Source organism: Tupaia chinensis, unplaced genomic scaffold (genome assembly GCF_000334495.1).
Source record: "Tupaia chinensis unplaced genomic scaffold, TupChi_1.0 Scaffold143796_1, whole genome shotgun sequence".
In the NCBI taxonomy this organism is placed as follows: domain Eukaryota; kingdom Metazoa; phylum Chordata; class Mammalia; order Scandentia; family Tupaiidae; genus Tupaia; species Tupaia belangeri.
This window is the reverse complement of record NW_006203646.1, coordinates 7573321-7588487: the sequence shown is the minus strand read 5'-3', so window position 1 is coordinate 7588487 and position 15167 is coordinate 7573321. Positions and strand designations below refer to the sequence as shown.

The following is a 15167-nucleotide window of genomic DNA, read 5'->3' as shown; positions in this document are numbered from 1 at the left end:
GCTCTTTCCCCTCTCACCATTTAAGTGCCCCCTCAAGTATCCCCTCCCAAGTGAGATGGCTTCCCTGGCTGGTGAGGTTTAAGTAGCACGCCGTACCTGCAGACAGTGGGTCTGTCTGACTGCTCGCTTTGCAAATTCGACAGTTCTGGCTTGGGTCTGTCAGAAGGTTCTGGTCAGGACGTGTGCCAGGGCTCCCTCCCTCTCTGCAGACCTGGCTTGGAAGTCGGTGCGGTCAGCAGGAGCCCTGAGCTCTCCCCACAGGACCTCTCCCTGGTGCTATGTGTCCTCAGACAAGAGGGATCCCAGAGAGAGGCGGAAGCCGCATGTCCCGATGACTGGCCTTCCTGCAATGTCACAGTGGTTGCACGGGTCATTCCTCTAGGCAACTACTTAGGGGCACAAAAACCAGGAACCAAGGGTCATTGAGGGCCGTCCTGGAGGCTGGTCACCACTCTCCCCTTCCCTGAGAGCTGGGGCTTGGGCTGACCTAGTCCTGTGATGTGTCCCCAGCAATGTGTGGCCTGTGGCAGGACTCCACGGTCAGACGTACGGCTCAGTCATCATACTGTCCTGCCTGACTGCACGTGTGCCAAGCCCTGTGCTAAGCACTCCCCATGCAATCTCTCACCCTGCCCAGCCTCACCTAGTCCAGAGGAGGAAACCGTCTGAAAGAGGCTCAGGACCTTGATCAAAGTTGGAAAGCTGTGGGTGCCCGAGCTAGGATTTGAACCCATGCCTGCTGAAGAGTCTGTTTAGGCTGGTGCCAACAGTGGGTATAAGCCAACATTGACTGTACTTGTTCCAAATTCCCAAATTGTAGTCTAGCAGACACATAGTAGTTAAGGCGCTGGACTCCCACATGGCTACCCGTGGTTCAAGTCCCAGACGCGATGGCTTGAAAATCATGCCAGGCACATGTGCATGCAAGCCCAAAATCTTGAAAGAAGAATGGAGGAGAAGGGATTGCAGCATGGCCATCCCCTTGGAGGGTGATTTCTCACTTGATCTCTCTCTGTCTCTTTGCCTCTCCAGCAAGTGCACGTACCCTATAGCAAAAAAAAAAAAAAAAAAAACACTCAAAAAACAAATTCCCAAATTGTTGTCTGACCAGCGTGCAAATACTCAGGAGCTCTTTGTGACACTAGACATTCCTGCCAGGGACAGGCACCAGGGAGGACATCAGCTCCCACTCTGCAGCAGAACCCCGCAGCGTGGCTTAGCAAGCCAGACTGCAGAGGAGGTGGGGCCCGGGGCTGACAGAACTCCTCAGAGGAACCCAGTGAAGACTTAGGAGAGAACTCCGGAACTGAGACCCGTCAGTAAACACAGCCTGTGTGCCACCTCGTCCCCTCCCATTCCCATGGCAGACATATGGTCACCATGCCACCACCATAGTCTTTCCAGAATCCCCGATGCACCTTCAGATTGACAACACCACTCTGCCAGGGGCCATGGCTGTGTGGAGCTCAGGCTCTGGTGTCAGTTCTGACTCCACCCTTCACTAAGGGTGGCCTTTGACAGTTCTCTTCAAGTCTCTGAGCCTCAGTTTCAGCCCCTGTAAAATGGAGCAACGTTCCATCCACTTGACCGATTTTCCAGTGAGGCTTAAATACCGCGTGCGTGTGGAGCTCTCGGAGGGCGCTGGCAGGTTCTCACTGCCGCCGTCTCTGTGTTTCCCACGTAGTTAGTTCTGTGACGGAGTCAGGAGCCATCGGGCTGTGATTGCTGAGTGCACAGAGGAACACCGTCCTCTGTGGGGATGGTGACTTGGAGAAACGTCAGCCTCTCCCTCCTCGCCCTGCAGGTGTGGATGTGTGGAGGCCGCATGGAGGACATCCCCTGCTCCAGGGTGGGCCACATCTACAGGAAGTATGTGCCCTACAAGGTCCCAGCCGGAGTCAGCCTGGCCCGGGTAAGCTGGCACTTCCGTCCCGGGGAGGAGGGGACCGAGGCCTGACAGCCCCACGAAGGCTCGCTGGGGCCCAGGGTGTGACCCCTACGTGTGAGGGTGTACCCCCATTCTCCAGGTGGAGTCCCATGTAAAAGAACTTCCTTAAAGCCCCACTTGAGCCCATCTTGGCTGTGGGACTGTGGGAGGGTTACTTACCTGCTCTGACCCTGTTTCCTTGTTAAAGGGAGCTCTTTCCCACAGGGAGCATTGCCCAGTGAGTGAAGGAGACAGTGCGGCTTCCTGAAGCATGACAGAGGCGATGATCTTAGCAGGCAGAAATGGGAACATTTTTATTTCCGCGTGTTTAAATTAATGTGGATTAGAAATGAATGTGGATTAGCGTAGCACATTTGTGATTTCATAGACTTAGGATAAAGCCAAAGTAGGTACAGGGAGGAGTGACTTCATGAAAATGCCGGGCACATACTGATACAGGGTGCCTGGTGCGTTGGGAAAGCCTGAGACAAGGTATTTAAAGTTACTGGGACCAGCGGTTGGCGTAATGGCTATGTTGCTGGACTCCCATGTAGTCGATCACAGTTCGAGTCCCGGACACAGTGGCTTAAATTCACGCCGGGCACGTGTGCATGCGTGCCCAAGGTCCCGAGAGGAGAATGGAGGAGAAGGGATTGAGGTGTGGCCATTCCCCCTAGGGGGTGATTTCTCGCTTTCTGTCTCTGTGTCTTTCTGACAAGCAGACACGCCCTATAGCAAAAACTTCTCAAAAAAAAGAAAAAAAAAAAGATATTTAAAAGTTCCTGGAGGTGGGAGTTAAAATGTCAGCACCTTCCTCTTCTCCCCTCCCCCCACCTGCATGGGCAAAAACTGTGTCAGACTGTTTCACTGCCATAAAATCGTTTGTATCAATCATTGCTTGAATTAAATTGTCACCGGCCACAAATGGAAATCTGTTTGGCCAGAGATTTTTGGTTTTGTTATATTAAACATTTTGAAATAATAGTAAATCAAGGTGACCACAGAAAGATAAAAGAAGAGCAGGGAGGGTCCCCAGAGGGTAAAGGGAGGTTTGGGAGAAGCAGTAAAGGTCACAGCACAGCCTTGCCTCCGGGGAGCCTCATTCCCTCCCTCCCCTAGTCAGTGATCCCCCCAAACCCCAACCCACCTCCTAGGGAGTCTGTTGGGCATCAGCCCACACCGCCTCCTTCCACGTCCTCCTCCCTAGTCACCTGACAGTTCTGACGTGCAGGATTGTGGCCTCTGGGTCCTGGAAGCCCTCTTATCCTGTGACCTACAAGGAAGCCCCAGAGGCTCAGAGAGGCTTGGCGTCTGCTGGCGGGCTCCCGGTGTGGGTGGGAGCTGAGCTCCGGGAAGCGCCGCTGCCTTGAGCCGGCGGGGGGGGAAAGAGAGTTTTTTTGGAAAGAGAGCCCGCAGTGCCCTCTCGTGGTAGAAACTTTTAACGACAGCCTCGCTGGCCGTCAGCGCTCTGAACGGCCCTTCCCACCCGAAGGCTGGGCTCTGCATTCAGCCTGGCGAGCCAGAAGTCACACGTCTTCAGAAACACCAGGGACGAGCCCTCAGAAAGGTGCCAGGCAGGAAAGAGCTCCCTGTAAGCCCGGCACTGCCACACCCGCAGCTACAAAGAAACAGGGGGACACTCAAACCTTTCCTTGGGCAGCACCAACCCTAACGCTGTCATTTATAAGGCGCAGCTCCTGTTTCTGAACTGCAGATGAATTCAGCCGCTCCGATTAACTACAGTAACACAGATCCTCCTTCAGCCAGGCCTCATGCTTAGCGTCTTACATGCTATCTCACGTAATTCTCACTTTTTTTAATTGCCAGCAGGTACATGTGCCGGCCAGAAAGGGAGGGAAGGAAAAAAGCAACCCCTCCCCATATGACATGGTCACACCACAGTCCATTCTCCGCGTCCCCATCCTGGCAGGACTTTGGGCACACCTGCACACACACCTGGTGTGTTTTCAAGCCACCAGGGCCCAGATTCAAACAGCAATCCGCCATGTGGAATCCCGCTCTTTTAACCAGAAACCACAGGACTGGCCCGTTTTCCCCACATTTTTAACACCTAGTTTAGAAATGAGGAAGGTGAGTTACAGAGATGTTAAGTAACTAGTACCAGAATTCAAACCCATTTAGGTCTGACAGGAAGCTGGCACAGAGCCAGGGTTCCTTCATCGTAACTGCTATAGTTCTGTATTCTTAGGGTCAGCATCAATGTACCAGTCACAACTGGAAAGTTTATTTCAGTATCTTATCTCAAGTCCGTGTTTGGACACTGGGATGTTTTTCACTGCGTGGACCGAATCAGGATCCTGAGTTTGACTTGAAACCAGTTAACAGTCTGGAGATGCCCCATGCCTCCTTCAAAGCTTCTCCTTCAAAGAGCTCCCTAGAGCCCTGTGATCTGCCGGCTCTGCTTATGTGTAGGTTTGCAGGACCAGAAGGATGCCTCGGTCGAGCATGGCCTTTTATTGCAGTAGCTACCCTTATTCGTTGCGGATCGTATTTTATATATTTGCTCAGTGTTTTCATCAACCCTAAGCCTTCTGTAGCATCAGCTCCCAGAACACCATCTTGGTAGCTTTGAGAGGAGCCCTAGGAGGCGCATATGAAGAGGGAAGTGTGCAGATGCCGGAAGGACAAACACCCAGACACAGCGAGGAGGTGGCAGTTCAAGAAGGATGAACTATCAGGGCCAGCAGTAGTGTAGTGGTGAAGGCACCGGACTCCCACATAGCTTACCACGGTTCAAGTCCTGGACCTGGAAACTCGCACCGTGCGCGTGTGCGTGTGTCCCCGAAATCCTGAGAGGAGAATGGAAGAAAAGTGGTGTGTGGCTTGGCCATTCTCCTTGGGGCATGATTTCTCACTTTCTCTCTCTCTCTCTCTCTCTCTCTCTCTCTCTCTCTCTCTCTGTGTGTGTGTGTCTCCAACAAGCACATGTGCCTTAGAGCAAAACTTTTCCCCAAAGGAAGAAAAGACAAGGAGCTAGTCTTATTTTTTTTTTAATTATTTATTTATTTATTTTCATTTGACCAGAGAGGGACAGAATGAGAGAGAGAGAGAGAGGGAAAGTGAGAAAGCAAGCCTCCAGGTCTGGGAATCAAACCTTGGTTGGCCATGTGGGACTCCAGCACCCTTAACCACCACGCCACCTGCTGGTCCCCGAGCTAGTCTTATTTTGTTGACTAAAATTATAAAGGTCTCTCTTGTCTCTGCCTCTGGGGAAAGCGGCAACAGAAACCCACTCAGACTTGGTGAGGCTCTCTCCAAGGGTCTAGGCAGCTCTCTGTAATCCAAGCGTGAGAAGTGCAGGTGGGAACCAGGAAGGAGCTGAGAGCAGGGGGGTGAGAACACAAAGCCCACGAAAATCCCAGGGTCCTTTTTATGAGATGTAAGGGAAAGGCATGTAAAGTCCTTCCCTTTGGATCAGTCCACGGAATGGAAGGTTAAGATCTGGGAGAAATAGCTGTCTAAGCCACGTCTGGAAAATACAAGAAGGCCGTATCAATTAAAATAGTAATTAGGATTAGAGCTAAAATACTGTGTTCTGCGATCCTTTATAATAACGCTGTTGAGTGCTGGCAGCTTTCCAGGGGCAGACTAGCCGGGCCTGCTTCCTGTTGGAGTGGAGCTACCGTGGGTCCTCATGGCCTCCGCAGCCCGAGCTGGTCAGCGAGCTGAAGGACGTGGTGGACAGCCTGGAAAAAGGGGAGGAAGTACTGTGTTTTTGAGTGTTCGTCTAGACGGGCTCCAGGGCCAGCAAGTGGTGTGAAGTTTGGGCCACGGGATCCCACATAGCCAATAGCATGGTTCAAGTCCCAGATCTGGCATCTTGAGAAATACACCAGGTGCATGTGTATGCATGCCCAAAATCTGGAGGCAAGAGTAGAAGAGAAGGGATTGCAGTATACCCATCCCCCCAAGGGGTGATTTCTCTCCCTCCCTCTCTCTCTATATCTCTCTCTCTCCAACGAGCACATGTGCCCTATAGCAAAAATAAATAAATAAACATTTAAAAATATACAGACAGGCTCTGTCAGGCCTTCAGCTTCCTCTGGGCACAGTTTCAAATTAAGCACAGCCCTTGCTGTGTGGGGACCTGGCAGGGACAGCACTGTTTCTAAAGCATTTTGTGGACTCTTCAGCACTCCCAAAGGGCTAGATAGCCGCACGGAAATTCGGGAATTGCCTGGTCCCAAACTCAGTGCCAGCCAAATTGGGGAGACTGGTGAATTTTGTCTCAGGTGAGGCCCCCCTCCTGCTGGCTTCCTTCCCCCTTTGCCAACTCCTGAGTTTGGCATTTTGCATGGCCCGTGAGCTGAGAATGGTTTTTACACTTCTGGGAGGTGGAAATCAAAAGAAGAATTTGTGACACATGAATATCAAACTTTAGTGTTCATAAGCTTTGTTGGAACACAGCCTCGCAGTGTACTTGGTGTCCCTGGGTGCTTTAGAGCTACTTCGGAGTCGGGACCATAGGGTCTACAGAGCCTAAATATTTACTATCTGGCTCTTTACAGAAAACGCAGACACATCTGGGCCCTGCCTTACCCTCTGCTCCCAGAGCAGCCCTTCACACTTTGCTGTGAATGACTGGTAACTACCTAACAGGTGACCTCTCCTTTACCCCTCAGAGGAAAGTTGGGATTGCAATAGGGAGAAAAGCTTATGCCAGGGGTGAAGCCTGAGAGGTAAATATTGGGGTGGTGGACTTTCTGGCAACAGGCAGGAATTAAAGGAAGATGTTTGGGAGCAGGAAATGTCCCCTGAACCCTGAAGGTGTGCTCTCTGGGATCAGCTGTCAGTTCTTGTCGGTGGCGTCTCCACTGCAGATGGAGTAAGGAATGGCCATCGCATTTACACGTAAGAATTCCCTCTTCCTCTACCCCAAGTCTGCTCGTGCACGGGGTATTTCCTCCGCTGCTGCCACGAGCTGTCAATAATGTGCTTATCTTTATTGTTATCTTTGTGCTTCATAATTCAAAAAAGCAGCAGCAACCTTCGCACCTCAAGAGATTATTAGAAATTCCAGCTGTTGATGGAATTTATAGCTTTTGGTTGCAAATGAGAATTTGTTTTCACCGTGTGACTCTGTCAGAACTCCTTTAGTTGAAAATGACAGAAAGTCAACTCAAACTGGCTTAAGCAAAACGGGGACTTAGTAGCTCACGTGACTGCAATTTCTGGGGGTTCATTTCCTCCGTAGATAGGTTTTCCTCTTGTGACCTTTGGGCCCAGCAGCTCTCTCTGCAGAAACAAGCCGTTCTTCCCACTATCCCAGCAGAACTCCAGGGCCAGTGCCTGTGTTGGTTCTGCTGCTTGGCTCAGGTCATGTGCTCACTAGGGACCAATCCCGGGGGCCAGGAATATCTACTCTTTCCAGGTGGGGTCACATGCTTTTCTTCAGCCACATGAGCTGACAGTGAGATGAGTGGGTGGCCCCCAATGGAACCTGGTGGGTGACTATTGCAAGAACAAGAGGGGATGATGGGGCCAGCAGGCAGTGTGGTGGTTGAGGCACTGGACTCCCATCTAGCTGGCTGACCGCGGTTTGAGTCCCAGGCCTGATAGCTTGCTTTCTCACTTTTCCTTTCTCTCTCTCTCTCTCTCTCTCTGTCTCTTGAGCACATGCACCCTATAGCGAATTTTTAAAATAATAATAAAATTAAGTAAATAATTCTTTAAAGAGAGGGGATGGGAGAAGGGCAGATGCAGCAGCAGCCATCTGTTTTTCTACTGTCAGTTGTCGAGTCCTGGAAATATACACAAATAACCCAAGTACAGAAGGCCTGAATTCATGGTGGGGTGAGGATCTCTGGTGCAATGCAAGACAAGAAAGCTTAGGGGCCGGCAGGTGGCGTGACGGTTAAGGGCATTAGATTCCCACATGGCCGACTACAGTTTGAGTCCCAGACCTGGCGGCTTTCTCTCTCTCTCTCTCTCTCTCTCTCTTTCTCTCTCTCTCTGTCCCTCTCTGGTCAAATTAAAAATAAATAAATAAGTAAATTTAAATAAAACAAATCTTTTTTTACAAAAAGGAAACAGAAAACCTGACCTCAGCTTGCCAGCACCCTTTGCACCCACCCCCTGGCCTCACCCCTTACACTCTTCTTTTACCCCCAGAACCTTAAGCGAGTGGCGGAAGTGTGGATGGACGAGTACGCAGAGTACATCTACCAGCGCCGGCCAGAGTACCGCCACCTCTCTGCGGGCGACGTGGCAGCCCAGAAGAAGCTCCGCAGCTCCCTCAACTGTAAGAGTTTCAAGTGGTTCATGACCAAGATTGCCTGGGATCTGCCCAAATTCTACCCGCCGGTGGAGCCCCCGGCCGCAGCGTGGGGGGAGGTGAGTGTGTCTGTGGGGCCCCGGGCAGAATGCTGACTCCCACCCTTGTTTACAAGACAGGAAGAAAGCGCAGTGGGGGGTGTAAACAGGGACCAACTGTCTCCTTTCCTTCCTGCTCTCACTAGCCTTGTCATGGTGTTTTAGTTTTTTGGAGTTTTGGTTTGGTTTAGTTTTGCTATTTAGGAGTCTGAGTATAGGAAAAATAAAACTTTAAACTATTACCATGAAGGGCCAGCAGGTGGCATGGTGGTTAAGGTGGTGGATCCCACATGGCCGACCATGGTTCAAGTCCTGGACCTGGTGGCTTCCTTTCTCACTTTCCCTCTCTCTGTCTGTCTCTGGTCAAATTGGAAAATAATAATAAATAAACTTAAAGTAGAAACTCATGCCGGGTGCATGTGCGTGGAACAGAATGCAGGACAAGGGATATGGCATAGTCTTCTCCCCTGAGGATTGCTTTCTCACTTTCTTTCTCTTCCTCTCTCTGGCAAGCACATTCACCTATGGCAAAAACCTAAAAAAATAAATAAATAAAATAAAATATGCATGTGAATTTGACCTTTCCTGTTGTTATGCTGTGCGGGTTTGAAATGCAAATTAAGTGCAGGCTCCAGACTTCGCACTCTCCTGAGCGAGGGAAGTGCTGCAGCGGCCTGGCTGTTTTTATTTCCCCTCTTGAAGATGCTCATTTCTGCCAGCAGTTTACCAATAAGGCTGACAGGGGAAGGAACTGCGGCTTCCCTCCCCTCCCTTCCCTGCATAAACAGCGGGGAACCTGAGGCAGTGCAGCCAGGAAGGAAGGACCTGGTGGCTCCTGGTCAGTCTTGTTTCTGAGACTGGCATTGCCCTTCTCTGCACCTCCCACTCGCGACCTGGTTGGAAGAGGAGACCTGGCCTCGGGGACCTGCCAGCACCTCACTTACTCAGTCGCAGGCATAGCACCCACTTTGAGTCTTGCTGAGCTCCCAGGTATTGTGGGTGCTGGGTTCTGTGCTGCAGGGCAGGGAAGGCCACGTGCAGACAGCACAGGACAGAGCCGCAGACACTCCTCAGCTCCTATGCTCGCGCCCTTGTCCTGTCACACTCCACTTGCAAAACACAGTGCAAAGACGAGACTACTGGGACCAGCAGTTGGCGTAATGGCTATGTCGCTGGACTCCCATGTAGTCGACTGCAATTTAAGTCCCAGACCTGATGGCTTAAAACTCACGCCCAGTGTATGTGCATGCGTGCCCAAGATCCCCAGAGGAGAATGGAGAAGGGATTGTGACGTAGCCATCTCCCCTGGGGAGTGATTTCTCTCTTTCTGTCTCTCTGTCTTCTGGTGAGTGCACATGCCCTACCTATAGCAAAAACTTCTCATTAAAAAAAAAAAAAAAAAAAGATGAGACTATTAAGAATTCCAGAAAGAACAGCAAATGGCACATAGCAGTTACATTGCTGGAATCCCATGTAGTTGACCACAGTTCAAGTCCCAGACCCAGCAACTTAAAACGCATGCTGGGTGTGTGTGCATGCATGTCTAAGATCCTGAGAGAACAGAGGAAAAGGGATTGCACATGGCCATCCCCCCGGGAAGGTGATTTCTTGCTTTCTGCCTCTGTTTCTCCAGCGAGCACATGTTCCTTATAGCAAAAATCTCTCTTTAAAAAAAAATTCCGGAATGGCAACTACAGCAGAGCTCTAAGCCAGGCATAGACCAGGGGCTCCAGGTGACTTGCTGCAGCCGTGAAGCTGTTGGAGCAGGCGGGCCAGTCCCACCAGGCAGACAGGCATCCCGTCATGGGATCCTGGGTCTCTCAGCCCAGTGCCTGCTCGTTTGTAGAGGGGTGTGTTGGGGCTTGGAGAGGGAAGCCCAGGAGTTGGGTCTCTTTCAGCCCAGTTTAAGGTAAAAAGGAGAATTTATTGATTCACATTGGAGTAGCCATGCTTCAGCCAGCCTGGATCGTAGGCCTTAAATGAGTCTGTCTCTTTCTCTTCTGCATAACTCGGCTTTCTTTTGTGTTATCACACTGAAGGTAGCGAGGTGGCTTCCAGAAGCTTCAGGCTGGCAAACCCTCGGCTTAGCCAGTCCTTCCCCGGAGAGTTAGCAAAGGTGTAAGAATCACTCAGAGCCTCTCCCCATCACTGTGGTCAAGAGGGGATGTGAGAAAACAAGGGCAGGGTGGGCACTCTGGCTGGCCACAGGTGGGTGCGGAAGCACGGCCCCGTGGAAAAGCCGAGTGTTGTTACCTGTGGAGGGAGAGAGGCATGTTGGGCCGGCAGGGACTCCAGGTATGACTCGTCCAGACCCAGAGGCCTCACCTGATAAGCCGCCTGGACAGCCCCACCACCAGGACTCTAGAAAAGGTGTTGGGTTGACTCCAGTCGTGACGCTCTCAGTTCTTCGCGAGCTTCTTTCGCTTCTGTGTTAGTTCAGGTCCTCTGAGAAGCAGATGCCACAGTAGGAATAGATGTGCCCGAGAGTCACAGTGAAACACCTGCGAGGAGAAAAGCGACCCAGGGAGACGGGGCTGACCTCGGCGAAGGGGAGAGGGAGGAAGGAGGGGTGGAGTAGGAGGAGACCTGGACTGTGGCCCCAGGTCAGTGCAGGGTCCTCTGGGTGGTCAGAGGAGCCCAGCGTCTCCCAGAACAGGCCTGCCCTAGTACCCCTGCCTCTGTCACTGGCAAGGAGTGGCCCTGGGAAGACACAGGGATAGATTCAAAACACACAGCTGGGGTCGAGACTCCCTGCAACATGAACCCAGAGCTGCACCTGCTCACGACTGCCACACACCCACCTCTCGGGCCAAACAGGAGTGGTACCTGTGAGGTTGGAAATGACGGGACACTGCACTAGCACAGTGGCCCGCCACAGGGAGTGCCATCAGTGCCTGTTGGCTAGGCTGCAGGCTGCAGCCAGGGCTCCTTGCACCACACCTCACCACACCACACTGCCTAGCCTTAGCGGCCGAAGGGTTGAGAGCACTATCGTTCTTTGTCTTTGAGTGGGGAAGGGTCTACCTCTTGCTGTTCAGATGCCCTCAAGAGCAGAGAGAGCCCAAGGTCTGCAGCAGAGACTTCCTGTCCTTTTCTAGCTGTTTTCCAGGCATGGTCCCTCAACAACCTGCCCCTGGGTCATCTGGAATGGGGGTAAAACTAGATTCCTGGGCCTATAGGATCAAATTCTCAGGCAGTGGAGCTCAGGCAAGCAGGGCTTGCCTTCAGTTTGCCCCACACCACTACCTCATAACTGTGAGTCCCTAAACACAGCAGTGGGCTGAGTGCCCCTTTCCTGAGAGCTCAGGCCCTCCCAGCAGCCCAGGGTGCTTTCATGAGGTAGTGGGGAGCTTAACCCCTCTCCTGCCTCTGCCTCAGTGCCCCACCTCCAGCAAGATCCCATATACCCCTTGCAGTGCCTTGCTGGCTCATGCCTCTGTCTTCCTCCCCAGATTCGCAATGTGGGCACGGGGCTGTGTGCAGACACGAAGCATGGGGCCCTGGGGTCCCCGCTGAGGCTGGAAGCCTGTGTCCGGGGCCGCGGGGAGGCTGCCTGGAACAACATGCAGGTAAGGGCCACTCCTCAGGGACTGGCCAGGTGGTCAGAGCTGAAGGAGAGAGGTCATGATTTCTTCAGTGACGAGTGATGAAAATCAGCTCACGGCAGGAGTTAATGGCGCTTCCTGAGGACTCCCTCAGAAAGGGGACTCTCTTACATTGCAGTATGGTTGTAAGGATGACAGACCCCAGCCCAAGTGGCCGTCAACAGGAAGAGGGAGTTATTGGCTCATGTCACAGGAAAGTCTAGATGCTGCCATCTGGATCTCTCTCTGTCATCTTCCTTCTTAGCCAGTCTCACCGTGTGGTGGCAGGTGTGACTGTCAGCTCAGTCTTCCAGCCCCCAGCGCAGAGGCTCACCCCTTTCAGGAGTTCTAGAAAAGCCCTGGGGCCCTTGCTCTCACGCATCAACCTTCCTGAGCCTGGTCCTTACCCACTCATCTCATGGAGCCGCACCTGGTCAGCCTGGTCTGCAGGGTAGGGAGGAGAGTGGGAGAGGGCTGACCCCCTACGGGGGGGGGGGGAACTTCTCAAAGGAGTTCTCAAAATAATGCAGAGTGTAAGCAGCTGATAGGCGTCTTCAAAATGAAAACTTCTGTTCTTTAAAAGGCATTGTTGAGGGCCAGCAGGTGGCGTGGTCGTTAAGGCACTGGATTCACACCTGGCTGACCACACTTAAAGTTTCAGACCCAGCAGCTTGAAAATTATGCCAGGTGTTAGTGCATGCGTGCCCAAAATCCCAAGAGGAGAATGGAGAAGGGATTACAAATATGGCCATTCCCCTGGGGAGTGGGAGGGTTGATTGCTCATTTTTTCTCTCTCTGTCGAGCATGCATGCCCTATGGCAAAAACCTTAAAAAAAAAAAAAATTAAGAAGACTGTTGAGAAAATAAAAAGACAGTTGTAGACTGGGAGAAAATATTTGTAAAGCAAATATCTGATAAAGGACTCATATCTAAACCCTCAAAACTCAACAATTAAAAAAATGTAATGGGCAAAAGAGTTGTACTTATCCCTTACCAAAGAAGGTCTCTCAGTGGCAGATAAACAGATTTAATATGCTTAACTTCATTAGTTATTAGAGAAAGGGACATTATAGCTACAGCGATACCCCACCACAGGTTTAGGGTAAAGACTGCCCCTACCCAGGGTGGCACATCTGTGGGTGGAATGAAACTAGGCACTGCCGGCAGGGTGGAAGTGGTACAGCCACCTTGAAAGACAGTTTTTTAGAAAGTTAAACGTTGATCGATTTAATAAACCAGCAATGCCACTCCCAGGTATTTATCTAGGAGAAAAAAATGAAAAAGCCTTTGTTCATACAAAGACTTATACACAAAGGTTCACACCAACCTTATTTGCAATATACAGAAAGTGGGAGCAACTGAGTTGCCCGGAACGGAAAATGGAGCACCACGCAGTGAAATACCACCCTGTAATAGCGAGGAATGAACTGTCGATAACTGTTGCTGTAGCAAAATTACGTTGAGTGAAAGAAGTCAGAAAGAGGTAGCACCTACGGGACCAGGCCCATAGTCTAGTGGCTAAGGGAGCTGCATTCCACGTGACTGGACATGGTTCAAGTCCTGGCACTGGCCACTTGAAAAACATGCCAGGCACATGTCTGTGTATGCCCAAATCCCAACAGGAAGGGGAAATGGAGGAAGAGGTATCGTGCTGTAATCGTGCCCATTGTGGGGTGCTTTCTCCCTCCGTCTCTCCATGTCTTTCTGTCTGTCTCTGGAGAGACAAGTGCCTCATGGCAATTAAAGAAAACGGAAAATAAATACATACTAGGTGATCCCTTTATTTTTTTTCATTATTTATTTCATTTTATTTATCATCGTTATTATTTGTAAATTTGATACAGGGCACATGCACTCACCAGAGGGAGAGACTAACAGAGAGAGAGAGAGAGAGAAAGCAAGCCGCCAGGTCTGGGACTCAAACCACAGTCAGCCATGTGGGAGTCCAGTGCCTTAACCACCACACCAGCTGCTGTCCCCAGATGATTCCTTCATTTTTTGGGGGGGCGGGGGGAAGGGGAGGTTTTTGCTATAGGGCATGTGCACTCGCCAGAAAGACAGAGAGAGACAGAGAAACAGAAAGCGAGAAATCACCCCCAGGGGAATGGCCACGCCACAATCCCTTCTCCTCCATTCTCCTCTCGGGATCTTGGGCATGCATGCACACGCGCCCAGCATGAAGTCAAGCACTGGGTCGAGGACTTGAACCACGGTCAACTATAACGGGGAGTCCAACAACGTAACTGTTACGCCAACTGCTGGTCCAGATGATTCCTTTATTACAAAATTCAAGAAATTGCAAACTAGTTTCTAGTAATGGGAAGCAGGTCAGTAGTTACCTAGGACGTGGACATATTTTGAGGTGACAGATATGTCCTTATCTTGATTGTGATGACGGTTTCACGGCTGTAAACATACGTCACCAGTATCCAGTTGAACACTTGGAGCGCGTGCAGTTTATCATCTGCCAGTTACTCTTTAGTAAAGCTGCTAAAATTATTTTCAACAACAACAAAAACAAAAGCTTATCAACCAAAAGCAATGTGCGGACCCAGCTTAGATTCTGATTCAGATGGGAAAAAGAAATTGATAAGGCAATCACTTGCCCTCCAGATACCTGATGATACCGAGGACTTTGGGTAACTTGTGCGTGTTACGATGGTACTTCCTGGAGTGTTTATACCTGACGCAGAGCGGGTCCAGGACTCCTTCACAGTAGTGTGAGCTGGGGATAACCGTGAGGGCCGGAGTAGAAGACCGGCCTCACGTCGGTGAGGGTTAGATTAGAGTAGGGTGATCAGAAGAGGAAGGATGGTCAGTATACCCCTTTGGGGACCTCTGTGTTTAAAGTCTTTCATAATTTTCTGAAAAGAAAGGAAGGAAACCCTCCTGGCTTTGCTCTCTTGCGCGTGGTGTTCCTGTGTGCACAGGTATTCACCTTCACCTGGAGAGAGGACATCCGGCCCGGAGACCCCCAGCACACCAAGAAGTTCTGCTTTGACGCCATCTCCCACACCAGCCCGGTCACCCTCTACGACTGTCACAGCATGAAGGGCAACCAGCTGTGGAAGTACCGCCAGGTGACACGGGCTCTGCAGGGCAGCAAGCAGCGTGCTCTGGGGGGTAGGGGGGTCCCCCTTCTCCCAACCCAACCCACCCCCTCTGTCATTTACCTCACAAACCTACCAGGCCTGATTTTCTATTCATTCAAGAGAAGCTAGAAATCCAGCTTTTTATGTGAAATCTCCAGATCTTAAAGGTCGGCAACTAAGTTTACTTTAAAAGAAATACGTTGGGATCAGCAGTTGGTGCAATGGCTATGT

General features: G+C 51.1%; 1 protein-coding gene across 1 annotated transcript in view; it reads left to right on the top strand.

Annotated features, from left to right (window-relative positions):
• Positions 1-15167, top strand: part of GALNT10 (polypeptide N-acetylgalactosaminyltransferase 10) — a 195972-nt gene that overhangs the window by 180111 nt on the left and 694 nt on the right. Inside the window, exons 9-12 of the mRNA XM_027766965.1 lie at positions 1805-1912; positions 8060-8281; positions 11713-11829; positions 14775-14924. Of these exons, the coding sequence (XP_027622766.1) occupies positions 1805-1912; positions 8060-8281; positions 11713-11829; positions 14775-14924 (597 nt within the window). The remainder of the gene's footprint in view (positions 1-1804; positions 1913-8059; positions 8282-11712; positions 11830-14774; positions 14925-15167) is intronic.